The sequence below is a fragment of the Rosa rugosa genome, chromosome 2, assembly GCF_958449725.1.
Source record: "Rosa rugosa chromosome 2, drRosRugo1.1, whole genome shotgun sequence".
Lineage (NCBI taxonomy): Eukaryota > Viridiplantae > Streptophyta > Magnoliopsida > Rosales > Rosaceae > Rosa > Rosa rugosa.
Window position 1 is genome coordinate 47608601 of NC_084821.1, and position 20337 is coordinate 47628937.

Consider the following 20337-nt stretch of genomic DNA (forward strand, 5'->3'; position numbering starts at 1 on the left):
TATCGATACGTAGAAGCTTTGCGAAGTGATGTCCAATATGGGAATGAGTATTCGGAACTACATGCCAAGGCTAGGCAACTAGCATATAACATGTGTATTGACATCTCCCAAAACAACCCTGGCATCAACCTTGATGATAAGTACTACATGGCAACTTTGTATGTTAATGAAGGAATTAATCTATACATGGAAGCTAGATGGATTTTAAGTAATCCCGAAAACATGATGATTCTACATGATGAGGCCATTGCAAATGGGATGCTTAGGACGAAAGATTGGGGACCACCCAATTACCAACAAGTAGCTCAATCTGAAGAGTCAGTAGAATCTCCTAGTGTTAAACATGTCAAAGATGTTGCTGCACCATCATCTTCTCATGTTCATACACATATTAGATCAAAGCCATACATGAGTGTTCGCCCCCATGTGTCTATTCCTTTTGGTTTTATGCCTACTCCTGGTTTAAATGACGGAATGGAGGAAACAAATACCTCTAGTCCTAATGTGGTCCTGGAGAAGGGTAGTTCTTAAAATAAGGAGAGACCCTAGAAATTTGTTGTTTGGATTTTCCTTCCATGTTGTTTATTTCAATAATACTTGTAAGTCAAGTTGATGTTAGAAAATAGCTCTTAGAAGCTTTTTCTGACCTATGTGTAATATGTTTAATATAAAATATTTGATTTAAGAATATTTTGGTTTAGAGTATAACCATGTAGATCATTTTCTTTAAATAGGACCATGGCCGATAGAAGAAATCCACCTGTCGACGCAGATGAGTTTGTCGAAGCCTTCGCAAGAAGGATGGAGGCAAATCAAGTCGGTGGGAGGCTAGGACGACTAGTAACACACATAAGGAGTCTAGGAGCAACGAAATTTACTGGAGGGAAACCTCACGAGGCTGAAGAATGGATTTACAATCTGGAAATCCACTTTGAAATGATGGACTGTACCCACGTAGAGTTACGAAGAGTGGCTACTTGTCTTTTAGAAGGAGATGCTCGTTTCTGGTGGGACACGGTCAAACGTGTCACACTCCCTGCAACAATGGAACTCATGGAATGGGCTGTCTTCAAAGAGAAATTTCTGGAAAAATATTTTCCACAAGTTGAGAAAGACAAGAAAGAATTAGAGTTTATTCAACTTACCCAAGGAAAGATGACTGTGATTGAGTATGAGACCAAATTCACTAAACTTTCTCGTTTTGCTCCACACATGGTAGATACCGATGACAAAAAGGCAAGACGATTCATTGGAGGACTGAACTCCAATATTCGAAGAATGGTCACTCAGCGTGGAATCACGTACGAGGAAGCTGTGGACAAAGCCCTAACTCAAGAGGAAGAAAATCAAAAATACCGCATGGAGAAGGAGCGAGAGAATGGCTTCCGAGGAAAGAGAAGTCATCCAATGTCTAACCAGAAAAGCGGACAACCATGGAATCAGTAAACAAGGAGAGACGCATTTCAAAAGCCGACAACATTAACTCAACAAGGAAAGGAGGTAGCAAGAGGCCCAATTCGGTGTTTCAACTGTGGAGAAACGGGGCACATGTCTAATGCTTGTCCAAAGCCACGTCGCATTCTAGGATCTTGTTTCAATTGTGGGAAGGTGGGACATTTCTCAAATCAGTGCGATGCACCAAGGCAAAAAAATAACCCACCACCTCGTCCTGTCCAGCTAAATGCCATAGCTCGTGAGAACATCGTGATGGAAGGTACGCTAATAGCATATAGTACTCATGCTCATATACTATTTGATACTGGCGCATCCGATTCGCTTATATCTGCTACATTTGTCACAACCTTGGGACTGACACCAACTGAGCATGATGAAATTTTAACAGTCTCAACACCATTAGAAAAATCTACCACTTTAACCAAAGTGTGCAAATCATGTCCTATACATGTTCTAGATACAGAATTTCCCATGGACCTCATAGTCATAAATTTGAGGCGATTTGACATAATTCTAGGATTTGATTGGCTAAGCAAATATCATGCCTTTATAGGCTGTCGTGAGAAAACCATCACCTTCACTATTCCTGGCCAACCCATTCGAAAAATTCAGTGTGACTCGCCCAAAAAAAATTCATATCTTCCAAAATTCTTGCCAATGTCGAATTAAAGGGTTCAAAACCTTTAATAGACCAAATCCCTATGGTAAACTCATTTAAAGATGTTTTCCAAGAAATCACCCATTTACCTCCAAGCCGAGATATTGAATTCAGCATTGACCTCATACCTGAAGCCAGACCAATTTCTATTACTCCCTATAGAATGGCACCAAAGGAATTGAAGGAGTTACAGACACAAATCAAAGAGTTGCTCGATCTGGGATTTATCCGGCCTAGTGCTTCTAGTTGGGGAGCACCTGTTTTGTTCGTGAAGAAGAAAGATGGATCTCTCCGACTATGCATCGACTATCGGCAACTAAACAAGGTGACTATCAAAAATAAGTATCCATTGCCACGAATCGATGATTTGTTTGATCAACTACGAGGAGCTCGAATATTTTCAAAGATCAACTTGCGCTCTGGGTACCATCAACTTCTGGTCAAGGAGGATGATATCCATAAAACCGCCTTTAACACACGGTATGGACATTATGAGTGGTTGGTGATGTCCTTTGGATTAGCCAATGCACCAGCCATATTCATGGATTTGATGAACCGAGTGTTTAGTCCATTTCTGGATAAATTCATTTTCGTCTTCATTGATGATATTTTGATTTATTCTAAAAATGAAGCGGATCATACACAACACTTGGAGACTACCTTACAAGTGCTTAGGGAACTAGAATCAGAAATGAGAAAGAAACATCCGCAATTGTTCATAGAACAAGGTACGAAAAATTCGAGGACGAATTTTCTTTTAAGGTGGGTAGACTGTAATAACCCGAAACTTAGTATCACTGTAGAGCACTTTAAGATACCTTAAACTTAGAAGTAATCCAAGTATCTTCTAAGCACTTTTTTTTAGAAACCAATGATACCACATGCTATACTTACAAGTTATATAGGTAAATTTTTAGAGTTCTAGTAAACTTTCTAAAATACGTTAGTTCGTATTACTTGTGTACACTCGATATTTGTTTTCAAACCCAAGACTATTATCTATGTTATTTTTGTGATGCATGTTATTTTAGTACTAATTATTGCTATTTTTTTTTACCTTAAGAAAGCACTAAAGTTCTTTACTTATTAATTGGGTAAATGTGCATATGGATATGTGTGTACATACATACATACATATATATATATATATATATATATATATATATATATATACATATATATATATAGCAAGCTGATTTATGCTTTCTTTCTTTTATTATCTTTTTAATTTTATTTTTCTCATTTATCCTAATTAGACACTCACCTTAGTGGATTAGCCATTCACCTTACAATAATTAGTCACTTACTTATTTTATGCTTATTTCTAGTCTATATAAACACATGATCTCTATCATATTTTCCTACAAGCTTAACAATCAAGTGCAAAACTGATTTGAAGCCTCCTTAGTTGAAGAGAAAACTCAAGATTCTCACACAAATCCTTCACTCTTTTTCTCTTAAGAAATTCCCTTTTTGTCAAAGAAGTCCAAGCTTGATTTCAAGACCAAAATCTTCACCTCACCTTCTGAGTTCCTTAAGTAAGTACATGAATACCTTCCTATATTCTTTTGTCTTTAAGATTTATCAAATTGCATAATCAATGATAAAATGGAAAAGGACCTGCTTTGCTGCAAACCCGTATTTTCGTATAAAAAAAATTCTGTTTTGTCAAAACTAATTACAGTATTAAATTCCTCATCAAAAGTTCTTCAATTTAGGCTTTTGAATCACTCAAAAAGGTTAAGAAATGAAGAAGTTATGGCTAATCAAAGTTTTCAACTTTTAAACTCGCTGGAAATCTCATACAGCCATCACAACTTCAAAAATTCATATCTCTCTCATTTCTTATCCGATTTCTACAAACTTTATATCAATTTGAAGCTTAGGACCTCTACTTGTGATCTGGAGAGTTTGAGAATTAATGGTAAAATACACCGTACGTAAAGACTTAAACATCAAAGGTCAGTATCAAAAATATCGGTTTCTGTACTGTTATGGTTCTTCACCCTTTCTGGACTATATCCCTCTGATCTGGACTACATGACTTATTCCATTTAATTCCTTGTGAAAAATCCTTTGAAATGGTGTACTCATTTGACTAATTCGGACTTGTGATGGACAATATAACACATTTTGAAGTTTGATGACTCTAATCGGAGAATCATGAACATGGTTGATGAACTTCAATGGATTTGGACATAAGAACTGAAATACTAACTATAATATAATTTTGTTAAATTGTGTATACTTATTTAATGCTTGCACTTTATTATTTTACTTTATTTCAGTTATTTACAAGCTTATTAATTGTGTATAGTTACTCATTTAATGTTTGTGCTTTATTATTTTACTTGATTTCAATTATGTATAAGCTTATTTATTTTATTATATATGTTGCTTGCAAGTGAATTTACTTATTTGTGTTATACAATTATGTTACATATGTTTTCATATGAGATTATTGCTAAATATATGTATCTATATGTGTGCGTACATATACATATATATTACGATATATAATTCATAAAGATTGTATTTTGTGAATTTGATTATGTTTGAGAAGTACAATTGTGAAGCCGGGTGATTAGTACTACCCCGTGCTTAAGTGAATTACTGGTAAACGTGTTTTGGTGTTATGTGGAAGTTAGCCTTGGGCCCTAGTCCCTACAGATAGTGCACTATTATACTCTTAGGAAGGGTGCTTACTTTGAGTATACATGCCTTGGTTGTGTCCTTGGTATGCTGCGGCTTACCCGTACTTTGGGAATAGTACGTCGGTCCCTAGTACGTGGATTTATGATTTGATACCAGTCAACCTGGTTTTCCCGTGTTTTGGGTATAGTACGTCGGACCCTAACACGTGGATTTGTGTTTTGTTACCAGTTAATCCGAAAATTCACTAAGAAGAGAAGTGTACTTATATTATTTTGATCAAATATCTGTCTGCGATATATTTTATCAATATGTTATGATGCTAAGTGAAAAGAGAATCAAGCATGTATTGCTTAAAGTTTATTTCACATATTAATGCTGCAATATTTGTTGGTTCAATAAGGAGATGTGATTAAGTGATTTATTACCAGTCTCATAAACCATTCACACGAATGAATATATTTGTATATATGTGTGTGTGTATTGTGTGTATACATATACATATTTAAGAATTCGTATTAACTTATAAATGGTTCTTGGTACATTTTAACTTGGTTGTCCAAGTTTGATTTCTTATAAGACACATTAATATAAGAATGTAAGTTGTGTACTTACTGGGCTTGTGTTGCTCATGATGCTACACCTTCTTGTTTTCAGGTAACGAGTAAGACGCTTGGGGAAAGTGGGGTGATTCTCTAAATAAATGAATGTTTTATTTTCTACTACTATTTCAAGAGAAATAATGTAATATATTTTTGTTCAACTTCAGTATTGTAAAAATAATAATTTCAATTCCTAATAAAAGCACTATTCAGACTTATTTACAAATTCTCTTACTTTAATTTATTCTTTGAGGAAGTTTTGTTTGAAACAACCCACATCACGAATTCGGGTACCATATTTCAATATAATATTGGTCTCGGGTTTGGGGTGTGACATATATTTTCTTTAGTGTCATTTGCATACGATGGTCTCGATCCTAATTTTGCTAAAGAGCAGGCTTTGTAGAACAAATGATGGGCTTTAGAAACAACCAATGAGGATTTTGGTTGAGCCATGAAGTCACAATGGACCTTAGAAGTAGGATTTGGAGACAAAAGAGTTGTGGTGGCGTCAAAGCCACCTTTGGGCCGCAGGGGGACGGCGGTGCAGGCCATAAATGGTCGGTTTTGGAGATCAACGGCACCATGAGGAGCAGAGGCTCTTTCGGGGTCCAAATCTCGATTTTTACTTCTTTTCGTTCTGAAAAATGGATGTCCGTGCGAAATCTTTAATATACGGATCATCATGTCATGACCTGGGTGTCCTAGACGGTCATGCCAAAGCCTATATGTGTCAGAATGTCATAAATCATCTCTCATAACATGATTGGATTCAATGATTCGAATAGTGGTTGCATACAACCCACTAGAATGACACATAAGTTTCTCTAAGACTCTTTTATGTCCGTAGTCATTAGAGGTGATGCAAAGGAACTCTTGTCCATTCTCACAATGTGTTTCCATATGAAAACCATTGGCTCTTATATCTTTGAAGCTCAAAAGGGTTCTTTCAGCCCTAGGAGCATAGAGAGCTTCAGTGACATTAATGATTGTGCCATGTGGCAATAAGAATTGAACTGGTCCTCGACCATGAATCAATTTAGATGACTCTGCCATCGTAGTCACTGAAGATCGACTAGGCATCATCTTAAGAAATAACTGCCTATTTCGAAGTATGGTGTGCGTAGTAGCACTATCCATGAGGCATTCTAGCTCTCCGAGAAACATACTTGATTGGATAAAGTTCAAATCAAAATCGACACTTTATTTCTATGAAAACCAATGATTACGTCAAAGTTTCTAAATTTAATCCAAAAAGGATAATCAAGCTTAGACAAGTAGTAGTTACTCAATCCGTTTGGTAATTCCAATTTCGTTGTGACTAGGTAAGGTAAGGCGAGATTTTGGTGGAACATTGCTCACTTTTAAAACCGTTGTCTCAGTTCAAACCTTTCCTAAACATCACAATTACTCTTCACTACTACAAAAATCGAAACACACAACACTCATCACACAACAGAACTAAAATTTACTGTTGTGTGTTAACACAAACTCTATCATACAACGGTACAAATATGTTTTTGTTGTGTGAATGTAAGAAAATTTAAAACTTTTTTCTTAGGAAGGTATTGCACAACTGAGTTAAGAAGTTTTCGTTGTGTGAATATGAGGCCTAGATGGAGGGAAATTAGCACATAATTCCCTCCCAGAAGGAGCTCAATTTGAATTATTCACACAACCCTTTTTTTGATATTTGTTGTATAATGAATGTTGCATGAACTTTGAGAAATCCTCTAGGTACACCTAGTGCAAGTTGCACAAATTTACACAAAACAGTCCCCAAAACATTCTCCGAGAATCGACCTCTCTCCCAAAACAGTCCCCCAAGACCTTCTACCTCATAACCCTAACCCCCAATCCTAGCCCATTCTCTCTGAAGGTAGTGTTCAGTTGGAGGTTTAGCAATGGCGTATTCGATATCATCAATCTGCAATCTATGGTTTCTTGACACACTCACTCTCTCACTCTCTCTCTCTCTCTCTCTCTCTCTCTCTCTCTCAGTCTTCCATCTGGTTCACTCCTCTTTCTTCCCCGATATACCGACCCAAATCCCCACATCTCCTCCACCTGGGTTTACTCATGTTTTACTTTACCGATGGATTCTGATTCTCTAACCACCACATCGCTCTATCCAATAGGGAATGAATCCCTTTTTTTTTTCCTTTCTATTGAAGCTGATTGAATTCCAGGTATCGATTAGCAATGGCGGTGAAGCACGGGCTCCACCGAAACAGAGCCGCCAGATCTCATTCCCTACTGCTGTATTTATATTCGTCTTGTTGTTTGGTTGATTTTCCTCGTCGGCCATGGCCTCTACAGCTCCGGTTAGTCCTTGGCACCCTTTCAATTTATTTACTTTGAGAACTGTGTGTGTGTGTGTGCGCGCGCATAGTTAAATGAATCTGTGGAATTTAGGTTTGCAGATCTCAATTAGGTTTTGCTTTGGCTTTGCAGTGCAATTGCTCTCTTCTTTGCTTTAGAGAAGCAGAAAGAGTGAAAATTGAACGTCCTCTTGTCAAGATTATCTGAAAATCAGGAATGCTACTTTTTTTTTTTTTTTTTTTTTTTTGGCTTTTTGAGCTGTGAGCAATGCACATTTGTTACAAACTTTGCAAGTGTGTTTTGTGTTTTAAGATAGTGAGTATATGAGTGCACATTGCAGTATTAGGATAGAGAGTTTAGCTTTGTCTCGGTACTTAGATGGTCAAGTTTTAAGCAGATTTTGGTGATTGACAACAAATTGTGGTTTGTATTGACAACTATATATATATATATATATATATATCTGCCTCTGCTTCTAGCCTACATTGAGGTCTTATTATGTTCTTGATTATGCATACCGTGAAACTTTTTCTTGACAGTTTTCACTTTCACCAGAAGTAAGTGTAACTCGTATTATCTTGGTAATGTAGTTTTTAGCATGTCTTTTTCATACCTACTAGTTTTTAGCATTTGGAAGGTATAGCTTTCTACTAAGATATCATTTAAATATGTAGACTCTGTTTTGCAATTTTTTTAATAGATGTTTTAACTAAATCAACTCACAATTTGAGCTTCTTGTTGGATTTCAATGCAATGGTTCAGGGAAGGGCACACAAGGAGCGATCTACTGATCTAGGTTTGATTGTCATGTATCCATGTCTACAGATATATTTAGATTCTAGTATGGTTATTAGAGTTCCTACCAGTAAGGTTACTAGAGTTCTGATTCATGGGCGTGAATTCTTATTCTATATGTCTTTTATTTCTTTGTTTTGGTAGTCTAGTGTAATTAAAGACACATTGAATGGTTTATATGCTTCGTGATTTAGTATTGTGATTTATTCCTGGATATGAAAGATTTGTTGATTGATAGTTTGGATTTGTTAGACGTAATGATTTTCAAATGGTCATGCTAAAGCAAAGTAGAACTGCAGGATATATAGTTGCCACTTTTAGTTTTCTCTTTCTCTTTGGGATGCATAAGTGACCATGCCTGGTTGCTTTTGTCTCTGACTGCTTATAATTCCAATCTGAAACAGCTATGCATGGGTTTTTTGCAGAATGCATGTTAGCTAATCTTTGATTTGTGGCTGAAGATATAATAGGTTTGGATGCATGCATGCATGTGTGAAGTTTGAAAATTGACTATTGATCGAATTAGATCTTCTTTGACTGCCATTCTTCCATTCTTCCTATAAATTGCTGCAAATTAAAAGAAATTGTTTTGGTTGATGGGTCTCCAAGACCAGGTAGTCTAATACAAGTGTCAAAGCAACTTGATTCCTGCTGAAAACTGGGTCTTTTGAATTGAGTTTATTGAATGATCCATGGAGAAAAGCAAGCTTCTATGATCAGAAATGAGCTAAAGATGGGGTTTATCCATCTTTGATGAAGATTCAGATACATTTTCTAAAAAACCCTTCTTGGAGTTGAAGACAAGTAATGAAGAAAGGGATAGGAAAAACAACAATATAATAGTCAATTTTACAGTTCTTGGTACAATTTCTTTTAAGTTACTATTCTTCTCTTTGTTTTTGTTGCATCGAAGTTGGATGAGAAGTGCCATGTGTGAGCTCAGATGGGTGGCACATAGTTTTCTCTAATTTCCAAGTTTTTTAGACTATAACCAACCAATACAGGGAAACTAGAGAGGAGGGTTTTAGGGTTTTCAAGAGAGTCAATTGCAGAGTAAAACCACCCTGATTGGTGGTAGTTGTTATTAGAAAAAAAATGCAGTTGTTTAGGATTAATGGGGACTTGGGAACGGTGAGTCTCTCTGAAGAGAGAAACAACCCTTTCAGTACCAGCCCTTCAATTTTATATACACTATTAAGAAAATATATAATATATCTTCTTCTGCTCACTTTGCTTCCTCTTTGCAGACTAGTTAATTAGGTGAGACCTGCTCCTCATCAAAGCACACTACAGCTTAGATTCATACTGGCTTCCTTCCGATCTACTTCATGCCCTCCTTCCTCTATTTCATGCTGTTTTTCATAGAGCTAGCTTAAAATAAAGTGCTCTATACTTTTCTAGCTAGTTTTGAAGTTCTAAATATTCATATACCTAAGCTATAACAGCACTAGAGATTTGAAGATTGTACTTTGTTTCTTGAAAAAGGGTAATCTGTCAGCTTTCTGCTATAAATATTTTTGTTCAATCATACAAAGAGAGCTTGCTCTCCTCTCAAATTTAGCTTAATTGTTTTTTGTTCTTGCTACTTAGGCTTTTGTGGTTCTTCATGGAGTTGAAAAACATACTTGAAGATCAAATGGCTACTCCTTTGTGGTTCTTCAGATTCCCACCACCATTGATTGTGGTTCTTGCTCCATTGCTTATATTGGTGGGTTTGATACTGGGCTTTGGTTTCTACTCCATCTTTCTAACATCTATAACATTGATATTCTCAACTCTTTTCTTCACATGTTCCAAGCAAAAACCTATTCTGCTTGAGAGATTAGTTGAAGAAAAAGTTGTTCTTAAGTCTGATAATGAAAGTGCTTCTATACAAGACAAGGAAGTTCAAGAAGCAAGTATGAACAATGAGGCTCCCAAATACTTGGTAGCGGCACAAAGTTCAACACCAAATTTGGTAGTAGAAAGTGCATGCCTTGATGACTTATCAACTAGTGAGGAGTCTGAAGTACTAGACTGGCCATTTGGAGACAATGTGGATCAGAGTCCAGATTTCTCAGACGGTTCAATCTCCGACGAGAAAAGCCTCATCGAAATATCCCTCCCCGACGGATATTATGTTGGCCATGATAAGGAAGAAGAGTCCATCTTTAGTCTGCAACAGAAAATGTCAGGTTTGTCACAGAAGGCCATTTTCCAACAGCATACTTTATTTGAGTTCTTAGCTGAGATCAATGAGGAAGAAAATATGATTGAAATTGACATATCCATGGGCTCAATCAAGTGCTCAAGGTTTGAGATTGAAGCTTGATTAAAGAGTTCAAGGTGCTTTATTGTTGCCCAAGTTCATAGGTAGTTACTGTTTGCTCTACTGATTTGTGCCTATCATTGATTGTTGTTTGGCAGGGTGATGCTGATGGGTATGATTTAGTTGTTGTTGATGCCATGCATAAAGCAACCTATGCAAGTAGAATTTGTCACTCGTGCCGACCTAATTGTGAAGCAAAGTAGGTTCTATTAAATTTGTTCTGTTAGTCATCGTACCGTCCTCGTCCCACCATGCATATAGGGAATTTTACAGAGCAGTACGAAGTTGTGATTTTGACTAGTAATTGTTACATCCCCATGATATATGGTGCTGCATTTAGTTAAAAGTTCTTTGCTGCTACTTATGTTTTACGGTTACCTTTTGGCTTGTACGTACTTAGAGCTTTCGTACTTTATGATGTTTAGATTATTTTATACTTTGGTGTAAGAACAACTTTCCATTTTAGAATATTTATTTTTTGAATATGCAGTTTTAGATTGCCATTTCAATAAGTATTATAGCACTGTGGTTAAGAATGCCGGAAATACAAATTAGATTGATGTATGCTATCAAGATATGTGTTATTAGCAGTTCTTTATGTCTTATGTATATACAAGTACCTATAGTAATCAATGGCATCCTAATCCTAGAATTTAGTCTGGCCAAACTTTGACTACTAGTTCTATAAACACTTTCACTTTCGTTAATGCAGAGTTACTGCTGTAGATGATCGTTACCAGATTAGAATCTGCACTGTACGTAAGATTCAATACGGTGAAGAGATCACATTAGACTACAACTCTATTAAGGAGGTCTGACTCTTTTGCCTATGGGTCTCATGTGTTACTCAATTGCAATTTACATGACTGTATTTGACAATTGAAGTCTATTTTTTTTTGACAGAGTAAGGAAGAATATGAAGCATCAGATTGTTTGTGCGGCAGTCAAGTTTGCCAGGGAGGTTACCTGAATTTGATAGGCGAAGGATCATTCTTGGAGGATCGAACATATACTGCATATGCTGCACAAGATGGAAATTGGATTGCTCGTATTGCAACATTGCTTGTGGGTGAGGATCGAACATAGTCTTGTATAGCTTATGAAATTGGAAGGCTTCGTTCAATGAAATGTTTAAATGCTTATAAAATTGTATACAGTGAATCGATTGGAGTTTGTTTTTATGTATCTAAGTTACTTTTAGCATTAATATAAAATTATTGTTCATTGGTAATAATCTCTAGCAATGATTTTGTATGATTTCACCTAGCATTGATCTCATACAACACAATACAAAACAATGTATTGTATGATTGTAAACGAGTTTAAAATTAAGGCTTCTCCTACAACAGTAATTGGCTATTAGCCAATCTGATTACAATATTCACACCACAGCTGACCAAATATATTGGTTGTGTGAACTAACAACCAACAACAAAAGAAAACAAAGTTCTGTTGTGTGAGATTCATTTCACTTCAGTTGTGTGTTATTAATCTCAGACAACAAAGAATGAGTAATATCTGTTGTGTGTTACATATCTCAGACAACAAAGAATGAATTATATCTGTTGTGTGTTACATATCTCAGACAACAAAGAATGAGTTATATCTGTTGTGTGTTATGAATCTCAGACAATGGCGAATTCCTTCTTCTGTTGTTTGAATGTGTCGACACATCCCCACGCATGCCATGCCAGGCACATGCCTGCGCAGAATTCACACAACGGAAACATGTATTCTGTTGAGCAAAGTATTGTCACACATCAGTGAAATCACCGTTGTGTGATTTTTCAATCACACAACACTCGTTTAGACCACAGTGAGGCTGGTCATCACACAACTCCAAATATCTGTTGTCTGATTAACTTATTGTAGTAGTGCTTGAGTACGCCTAGTGAGAAAGAGTTATAACCATTGTCTTTGTTTTCAAATTTTTGGATTTGGCTTGAAACCAATGACGTTTGTACGGTCAAATTTTTATGCTTACGAACGCTCATAGTTCGAAAAAATCGATGCTCACGGACGCTCTTAATCCGAAGATCACGAATGCTCTTAGTCCGAAGATCACGAACGCTCTTAGTTCGTATGTAGCGTGAATCCCCACGATTCCGCTTTTAGCAAATCTAACCCACATTACAGAAAGGTGGGATGTAGAAGAAGGGATTTTGTAAGTCCTTGAAGACAAATAAAAATAAATTTAAATTTCAAAAACGGGAACAACTCACTAGTGAAAACTTACTCATGAATTTTGGAACTTGAAATTCTCAATACACGCGCGTGTTGATGCAGGCGTGTAGGATTGCAGACGTGTTATCGATCCTGGGTCGGGGATTGCAAACTATCTTTCAATCCCTTCTGTGTGGCCGAGATTTGCAGGATTGCAACGTCGGTTTGAAAAACTTGTTTCTTGAGAAAAGCTGGCCGGAAATTGATAGGCTCGGCCGAAGGTGCTGCTTGCTTTGGCGGAAGAGTGCAGGTCTCAAAACAACTCCGATAAGGCTGAAATTAGGAGGTCATATAGAAGAGACAGAGACGAACAACTTTGATGAAGGAAGGATTTTGATCTGAGGTTTCGATCAAGACATTTCAGGTGTGCAAGCAGGATGATCTGCACAGGAACGAGCGTTCTGCTATTTTGCAGGGGCAGTAGGCGGCACACGGGTGCGTAAGAGCTGCAGGGGAGGCGTGCAGCGCAGGTGGGCAGCAGTGGCTAGGCTAGCTCGGGCTAGGTGCAACGGTGAAAAGGTGATGTTGAAGAGAATTTTGGTTTTTGGATTTTTGGTTTTTGTGGTTAGAACTCGTGTTGATAACGTGTTTAAGAATAAGTGAGTTTGTGAGAGATTGATGAGAGAATTGTGTCTTTCATAATTGAGAATAGGAGCCCTATATATAGAGATTACAAAGTACATGTTCTAATGCTACAAGGAAAATTATCCCGAATAGGACTTGGAATTCCAGAACATTCTCTCCTATTACAATCATGGAACTACTCCTAGTTTGATTAGGCACAGAAAGCTGATTTCCTTCAACATGTAGCTAATCTTCACTTAACGTAGCAAAGTTTTCAACTTTCAGAAAACATACAACCCAAGTAAGTCTGTGCTTTCAGTTCTTACATTTTACTCAGAAGTCAGAACCAATATTTGATGTCTCAGTTTGATATTGAATCTTTGTTATATTTCGATCAATTACTCGTGAATGAAACTTATAAAAGATCAGCAGTAAATAGTATTCTCACACAGTTCAAGTAGATATATAGAGTATTAGATGGTTAACAGTTAACACACTGAGTTTTAGAAAAGCGAACCATGGTTTTCCATCAACTGTATTCCACCACTGCTTCGAGGAAATAATAATTTATCGTGCCTCTAACTCTGTTATACTCATGTCATTTATTGAATATGATTCCAATTTGCTTGATGAAGAGTTCTCTGCTTCAAACGGATTCCTTTCAGTGAAGAAACCAGGTTGCTTTGGCACAGGCAATGATCCCTCACCGCCCAACATTAGGACCACAGATGCCATGTTTGGTCTATCTTCTGGTTGTTGTTGCACACACAACAGAGCTATGTGAATGCATCGTGACACTTCTGTTAGAGCATAGGAGCCATCCAACTTCTTATCCATTACTTCCAGTGATCTTCCTTCAGTCCATAGAGTCCATACCTGAAATTATAATGAAATTATTTGTGTATGAATTAGCCATTCTGAATCTCTTATGTCTTTTGAAAGAGAACAATATCTGTAAAGCCATCTTCAACTTCACATAATTACAGAATAGTCTTGGTTGTTGAATAAATTAGGACAAGTTATTCTTTCAGCTTACATGTCCTATAAGGTTAAGTTGGTGGTCTGGATGAATGAATCCCCTGTTCTTCTTCCCACTCACTATCTCCAATACCATGACACCGAAGCTATAGACATCAGATTTGATTGAGAAGAGTCCATCAACCACGTACTCAGGAGACATATAACCACTGCAAGATAGAATTGCTAAGATATGTATCGACTAACTAATTAAGATAGACTAGAATACAAGTTGAGAGTTACGTACTATGTCCCAACCACAGTCTTAGTATTTTCCGATGTTTGATCTCCTACGAATGCTCTAGCCGTCCCAAAATCAGATATTTTTGGGTTCATATCTTTATCTAGTAAAACATTACCAGTTTTAAGATCTCTATGGATGATCCTCAGTCTAGAATCTTGATGAAGATAGAGAAGGCCTCGAGCTATTCCACCAATAATGTTGATGCGTTGATCCCAACCAAGCAATTTACTTCTTGTATCATCTACCAAGTTACTTATAGAAGTTAGTCCAATCTACAATAAATTCTACACAAAATTTTAATATATATATATATATATGGAGATGATAAGACTGAGATTTGCTGTATGGGTTAATAGAAGGTCAACCAAATATGAAGTAGTCCAAGCTTCTATTGGGCATGTATTCATAAATTAACATTTTTTCATCTCCTTCAACGCAGCAACCAAGAAGCTTTACAAGATTTCTGTGCTGGAGTTTAGCGATCAACATTACTTCATTCATGAATTCTTTTATTCCTTGTCCAGAACATTTTGAAAGCCTTTTCACTGCTATGTCTTCCCCTTCTTTCAACGTGCCCTAGAACCATCGTTTAAATAAATTGAAGTATATATTTCAGAGGAAATAAAAGATCGATGCTAGTCATAATATATATGTTTTGTTAGTTACTACCTTGTATACTGGTCCGAAACCACCTTCTCCCAGCTTATAATTGTCTGAGAAGTTATCCGTTGCTTTAGATATGGTGCTCAAATCAAATTTTAGCAACTCTATATCTTCATTACCACCTTCAGTGTTTCCATGGATGTTCTTCATATATACTGAGGCAGTAGAACAGTGAAGAATTAGTACTCAATAACAATAGGTTCATGATTGTTTTCCAGTGGTGAAGAAGAAAATAAATTCTCACCTTTCAATATTTTTCAGTTGACAGTACAATATAAATCTAGTTATATCAACAAACACAGAGATCATTTCTACCTGTTAATTTCTTCTTTCGTATGTAGAAAACCAATCCTAGTATAAGCACTCCCATGACTAATAACCCAAAGCTGACTATGATAGCCACCCGCTTCTTCATGCTAGATCTCTTGTTTGTCTTTATGTCACCTGAAAGAGAAGTAGATATGGTGTGAACAAGTTTCATGATTTTGAGCATATATAACTTTAGAGTATAATCAAGTCCAAATTAAATTTCTGTTCTTTTCTATTTTGCTTTGTTTTACACTACATCATCTTTATGTGTAATGATGTGGGAAATAAAAGTTGAGACAAGATGTAAATGTGGATCTTGGTGTCTGCATAGCTCAAAAAACGAACAAAACTTGAGAAGAAAGTTACCTAATTCTGAGGTAGCCATCTTTACAAATAGGTCTTGCCCACCAGTAGCGAATTCGTGTATGTCATTGAGTTCATCAAACCAGAGCAAACAGCCACTTCCTCCTTCCCTTACATCCACATTTGTATAAGCAGTGCAATTGCAGTTCTTCAAACAAATTTTCTTACAGTCCTCAAGGCTCATTGTCAAGTTAAACCAGGAGAAAGATGTGTCCGGCAATTTCACATTTGTGAACTTCATGAAGCTATCTTGGTAACCATTGCAACTCAATGGAGTTCTACGAAGACACCTGGTGGACGTTGAAGAATTTGATGCAAAACCTTGTAAGCATGCACATAATTGAGGAGAATCAACACTGCAGAGAGCAAATGCACCGCACACATTATAAGTGTCACACTGATCTGATGGAGCTGAGTAAACGACGCGATTGATATTTTTTGTGACACTCCACATGAAGCGTTGCAAATCGCCTGACCTGTTGAGCACTAATCTTGATTCAAGTGAAGTGCTCAGGAGCTCATATTTGTAGTATACTTCATTCTCATTTGACACAAAGTCAAGTTTGAAAAATTGGTTCTGAGATCTAAGTTGAGGACTTCCTGTGAAGCCAAGGCCATTCCATGACCCCAACCTGTAATGTGCTATGGAACCATTCCTAAGAACTAGTTGGGGATACCCACTACGATCTAATGAAAATGAAAATAGTCCTGGAGCAGGATCATCTGCTTCTTTCCAAGATGACAGAAACCTGTTTAGGCCGGTTTTTAAGTCCCATCCGATCTTCATTCCTGGTAGTAAGGTGTCACTTGGATAGTCAAAGCTCTGCCACAGAACTTTTGAGTCCTCATTTGATCCATCTTTCACAACGAAATTTCCCGACTCCAAGAGTTGAGCAACTGGATTACTTATGTTGCTTGAAGTCTTGTTGGATGATGACCAGACAATACTATTTGTGCCATTGAACAGAACGAGAACTCCTTGGCTAGTGAGATTCAAAGCTCCCGAGTGATCAGTAAGGGGAGTTTCTTTGTTGCACACCCATACAACTTTCTGAGGAGATGTGTCATTGTACCATATTCCCACGTATCGATTCTTCGAATTACCTGGGCTAAAGAATCCCAATCTGAAGCTTCCTCCAGCTGTTCCTTTAGCTGAAACTAAGGTACTCCCTCCATCTTTGATTGATACTCTTGGATTAATGGTAATGATGTCTTGTATACTGGTAGTGGAGGTACTTAGAAGGGAGAAGAGAAATGCTGAGACAACAAAAAGCATTGGAAAGATTTCCATTAGAAATTAGATTTTGGAAAACATGAAAAGATTTAGGAAAGTTCTACTTTGGAGCTTCATATTATGCTATACTGATCCTTCAAAGTTACTGTTATTAGTAGGAAAATTAGAGGTTGGAGATCACGACAAAACCTTATACTGCAGGTAGAAAGTCATGGGCTTTTAAGTTGGAAGTTGGAACAGGGTAATAATGGTGATTTAAAGAAGTTCTAACTGACAGTGACGATCACTGTAGGTAGGTGTTTCTGTACCTTAAAATTAAATTCTGAAAATTGATGTGCACTGAGAATTGAAAGAACAACTTATCCGGCCATTAAATGACTGCAATAAGTTGGTGGAATCTTTAGACTTCTAAGAATGGGCACACCAAACCTTTACCATTAACTTAATTTGGTAGACTGTGAATCAAATTTGATTCTTTGTTTGGTGTATTTGAATCTTGGCTATAATGACATGAATTACTTATTTGGTGTATTTGAATTTTGAATTAGTGGATGTATGGAGGATTGGTCCATGCATACATGAACCTGATTCAGTTTTCTAGTCTTTGGTTTGAGAAGAAGCCATTCTTTCAAAATTTTAAGTCTTGTGTCTGTGGTGGATTTTTAGGCCATCGAGTCGTTCCATGTCAAATTGAACTACTAACACCAGAATTAGGTGATTAGAATTTAGGGCTTTAACCCTAAGTCTTAAAGAGTAAACGTCTAAACCTTGAAGCCCAAACGTGATCCAACCATGAATTATTTGAGTAACATAACTGTGGTTCTTATTTAGATAGATTTGGGGTTTTATTCTAGTGGGGTTTACTATTTTCAGGTTTAGATTTTAATTAGGGGTTTAGGAATTAAGAATAAGATGGAGGGATTTAGCCATAATTCCTAGAGACTCACATTCATGTTTCCTCATTTCCATTTCACAGCCTACACATGAAAAGAACACCCCTTTGGCTTATAGTGGTGATTGCAGTGGTACACAAACCTCTATACTGTCTTTTTTTTTTTTTTTTTTTTTTCTATAGTATGTTTATCTGACTTCTAATTCAAGGCATGTTTTGTTTAGTTTGCTTATGGTCAACTTGGGATTGTTTGATTTTTTCTTATTTTTCCAGTTCATTTATCCATCCTACCAGTTACCATTGAACGGGTCCCGGCAGAACCATCAATGAACAAGTCCTGGCGACGTAGCTAAGCTAGCAACAAAAGATCTAGTAAAAGCCATTCTTTTCTGTATGAGTATTTCTGGTCAAAATGATATGACAATTGGAATAGTTCTCTACTGTTACTCTTAGACATTTCGTGTCAGAGTCTTTCAGTTCTGTACTTTAAGATTGTAAAAGGGAAAGACGTCCAAAATCTGGCGAAGTTATGGTTTCTTCAAATCAAAACAAAGTGATTCTCTTGCTACTTCTGAATCAAATTGAACAATTTCCTAGTCTGAGGTTTTAGCTAAGCAGGCAAATATGCTGTAGATAACTGGTAATAGACCATGGTTGAAGAGGTTATTTTAACCACTTGTTGTTTTTACTTCTCTTTCCTTTTTTTTTTCCTTTTCTGTTTCATCTCTTGTTACTTCTCGATCACATTGAACTCCAATGGCTATGTAGGAAGAACCGCAATTTGATGGTCATTTAACCATGGCACTAGAGAACTAAGAAGATGAGAGGAGGTCCTGTCAACCCAATGTGGTTTTATGGTTTCTAGGTCATACCCTGTTAGTTGTAACTTCATATATACCCTAATATGCTCATACCATAGTCAACTTTTAAAATGTACCAACACAATTATCAAAACTAGACCTGTTAAAAGAAAATGATAGGTGGAAATTCAACTTCTTCAACTAATTCAAACTTCAATGTGTTACGCAAGCGTACGTATCGTTGTCAAGATAGGGAAGTATTTTGCCCAAAAAGTTATCGTACCACGGGGATTAGTGGCTAGCTCACAATCCTTGGACCTTGGGTAGTCGGAACTAGAGTCACTAAGCAAACAAAAGAAAAAGAAAAAGAAAATAAATAAAAATGCTATTCTAAGGCACCAAGCCTTAGCAATGCTCGGCTTTGGTTTTCACCAAAGCCTAATCAAAACTAAGAGCCTAGTGGTGGATATTTACAATGAGGTAGAAATTGTCATTCGAAATTGTGATTGTAATTTTCTAATAATTAAATTGCAAGAATTTAAATGAAAGCTTTAGCTAACAACTAAATTAAATAAAGAAAAGAAAAGTAAGAAGTGGAAATTAAGTCACTAGGGTATCCTCCTAGCCAAATTCAATGCACAAATATATTCTGACAATGGTCAAACAATTCATATTAGCATCAAGAACCGTACCCAAGGCTTTTCAAGGCTCATGGATCATTAGATTCTTTAAAGGGTATTCCTACTCCGGTTCAAGGGTCGTAGAAACTCAATTGGGACAATCTAGAGCCTTGTTAGGGCCTCTAGTTGCACCAAAAGGCGAAGAGTTCTAGAATCAAGGTTCCCAAGCTAGCCAATACGGCAATCGAAATTGGTATTGTAACTAACCATGTTCTAAACTAGTGTCCTAGCCATAAATTAGAAAGGTGATTAGGCTCCCTAATTTGTTCTAGACATGCTCATCTACACATTCAAGAGTTAATCAAGCTCCTAAGCATGCATCTAAGCCAAATAATATAGATTAGAACATATGCCAAACATGAAAATTGAAAACCATTGAATCAAAACATATTTATTACATTAAATCCATGCTAGGGCTCAAACCCTAGTTACCAAAGACACTACTCACAACCCATCAACAAACCCACAACAAAATTCATCAAATTACAATAAATTAAGAGAGTATAGAGTTGAGAAAAGAGAGAGAAACCAACACTAGTCACAACAACACTAGAGA

At 36.7% G+C, this 20337-nt stretch overlaps 3 protein-coding genes across 9 annotated transcripts; 2 read left to right on the forward strand and 1 right to left on the reverse strand.

Annotated features, from left to right (window-relative positions):
* Positions 1-738: 738 nt before the first annotated feature.
* Positions 739-1446, forward strand: LOC133730881 (uncharacterized). The gene has a single exon (XM_062158389.1). The coding sequence runs from the start codon at positions 739-741 to the stop codon at positions 1444-1446; it is 708 nt and encodes a 235-aa protein (XP_062014373.1).
* Positions 1447-7075: 5629 nt separating this feature from the next.
* LOC133734797 (histone-lysine N-methyltransferase ATXR3-like) lies at positions 7076-12042 on the forward strand. 7 transcript variants are annotated; one of them, XR_009858583.1, is made up of 5 exons: positions 7076-7691; positions 10075-10809; positions 10891-10991; positions 11505-11604; positions 11696-12040. XR_009858583.1 is itself a non-coding variant. In XM_062162415.1 (4 exons), the coding sequence occupies exons 1-4, from the start codon at positions 10602-10604 to the stop codon at positions 11876-11878; spliced, it is 441 nt and encodes a 146-aa protein (XP_062018399.1). In that variant the 5' UTR covers positions 10525-10601; the 3' UTR covers positions 11879-12042. The 7 variants fall into 7 exon arrangements, 3 of the variants coding, with proteins under 3 accessions (XP_062018397.1, XP_062018398.1, XP_062018399.1); XR_009858585.1 differs by having other exon boundaries at positions 7078-7691; positions 10075-10658; positions 11696-12037; XR_009858584.1 differs by lacking the exon at positions 10891-10991 and having other exon boundaries at positions 10075-10836; positions 11696-12041.
* Positions 12043-13944: 1902 nt separating this feature from the next.
* On the reverse strand, positions 13945-17605 carry LOC133734798 (G-type lectin S-receptor-like serine/threonine-protein kinase At4g27290). Its single transcript, XM_062162416.1, has 7 exons — positions 16179-17605; positions 15819-15947; positions 15510-15658; positions 15206-15416; positions 14844-15081; positions 14616-14766; positions 13945-14455 (listed from the first exon to the last, which is right to left on the reverse strand). Exons 1-7 carry the CDS (start codon positions 17464-17466, stop codon positions 14147-14149), a joined length of 2475 nt encoding a protein of 824 aa, XP_062018400.1. The 5' UTR covers positions 17467-17605; the 3' UTR covers positions 13945-14146.
* Between the last annotated feature and the right edge of the window lie 2732 nt (positions 17606-20337).

Coding starts and splice junctions, on each gene's coding strand:
- LOC133730881 (XM_062158389.1), top strand. CDS start 739: ATGGCCGATAGAAGAAATCCACCTGTCGACGCAGATGAGTTTGTCGAA.
- LOC133734797 (XM_062162413.1), top strand. CDS start 7,570: ATGGCGGTGAAGCACGGGCTCCACCGAAACAGAGCCGCCAGATCTCAT. Junction 7,692..10,074: donor CCATGGCCTCTACAGCTCCG/GTTAGTCCTTGG, acceptor CTTGCTACTTAG/GCTTTTGTGGTTCTTCATGG.
- LOC133734798 (XM_062162416.1), bottom strand. CDS start 17,466: ATGGAAATCTTTCCAATGCTTTTTGTTGTCTCAGCATTTCTCTTCTCC. Junction 15,948..16,178: donor GATGGCTACCTCAGAATTAG/GTAACTTTCTTC, acceptor CTTCTCTTTCAG/GTGACATAAAGACAAACAAG. Junction 15,659..15,818: donor ACGAAAGAAGAAATTAACAG/GTAGAAATGATC, acceptor CTACTGCCTCAG/TATATATGAAGAACATCCAT.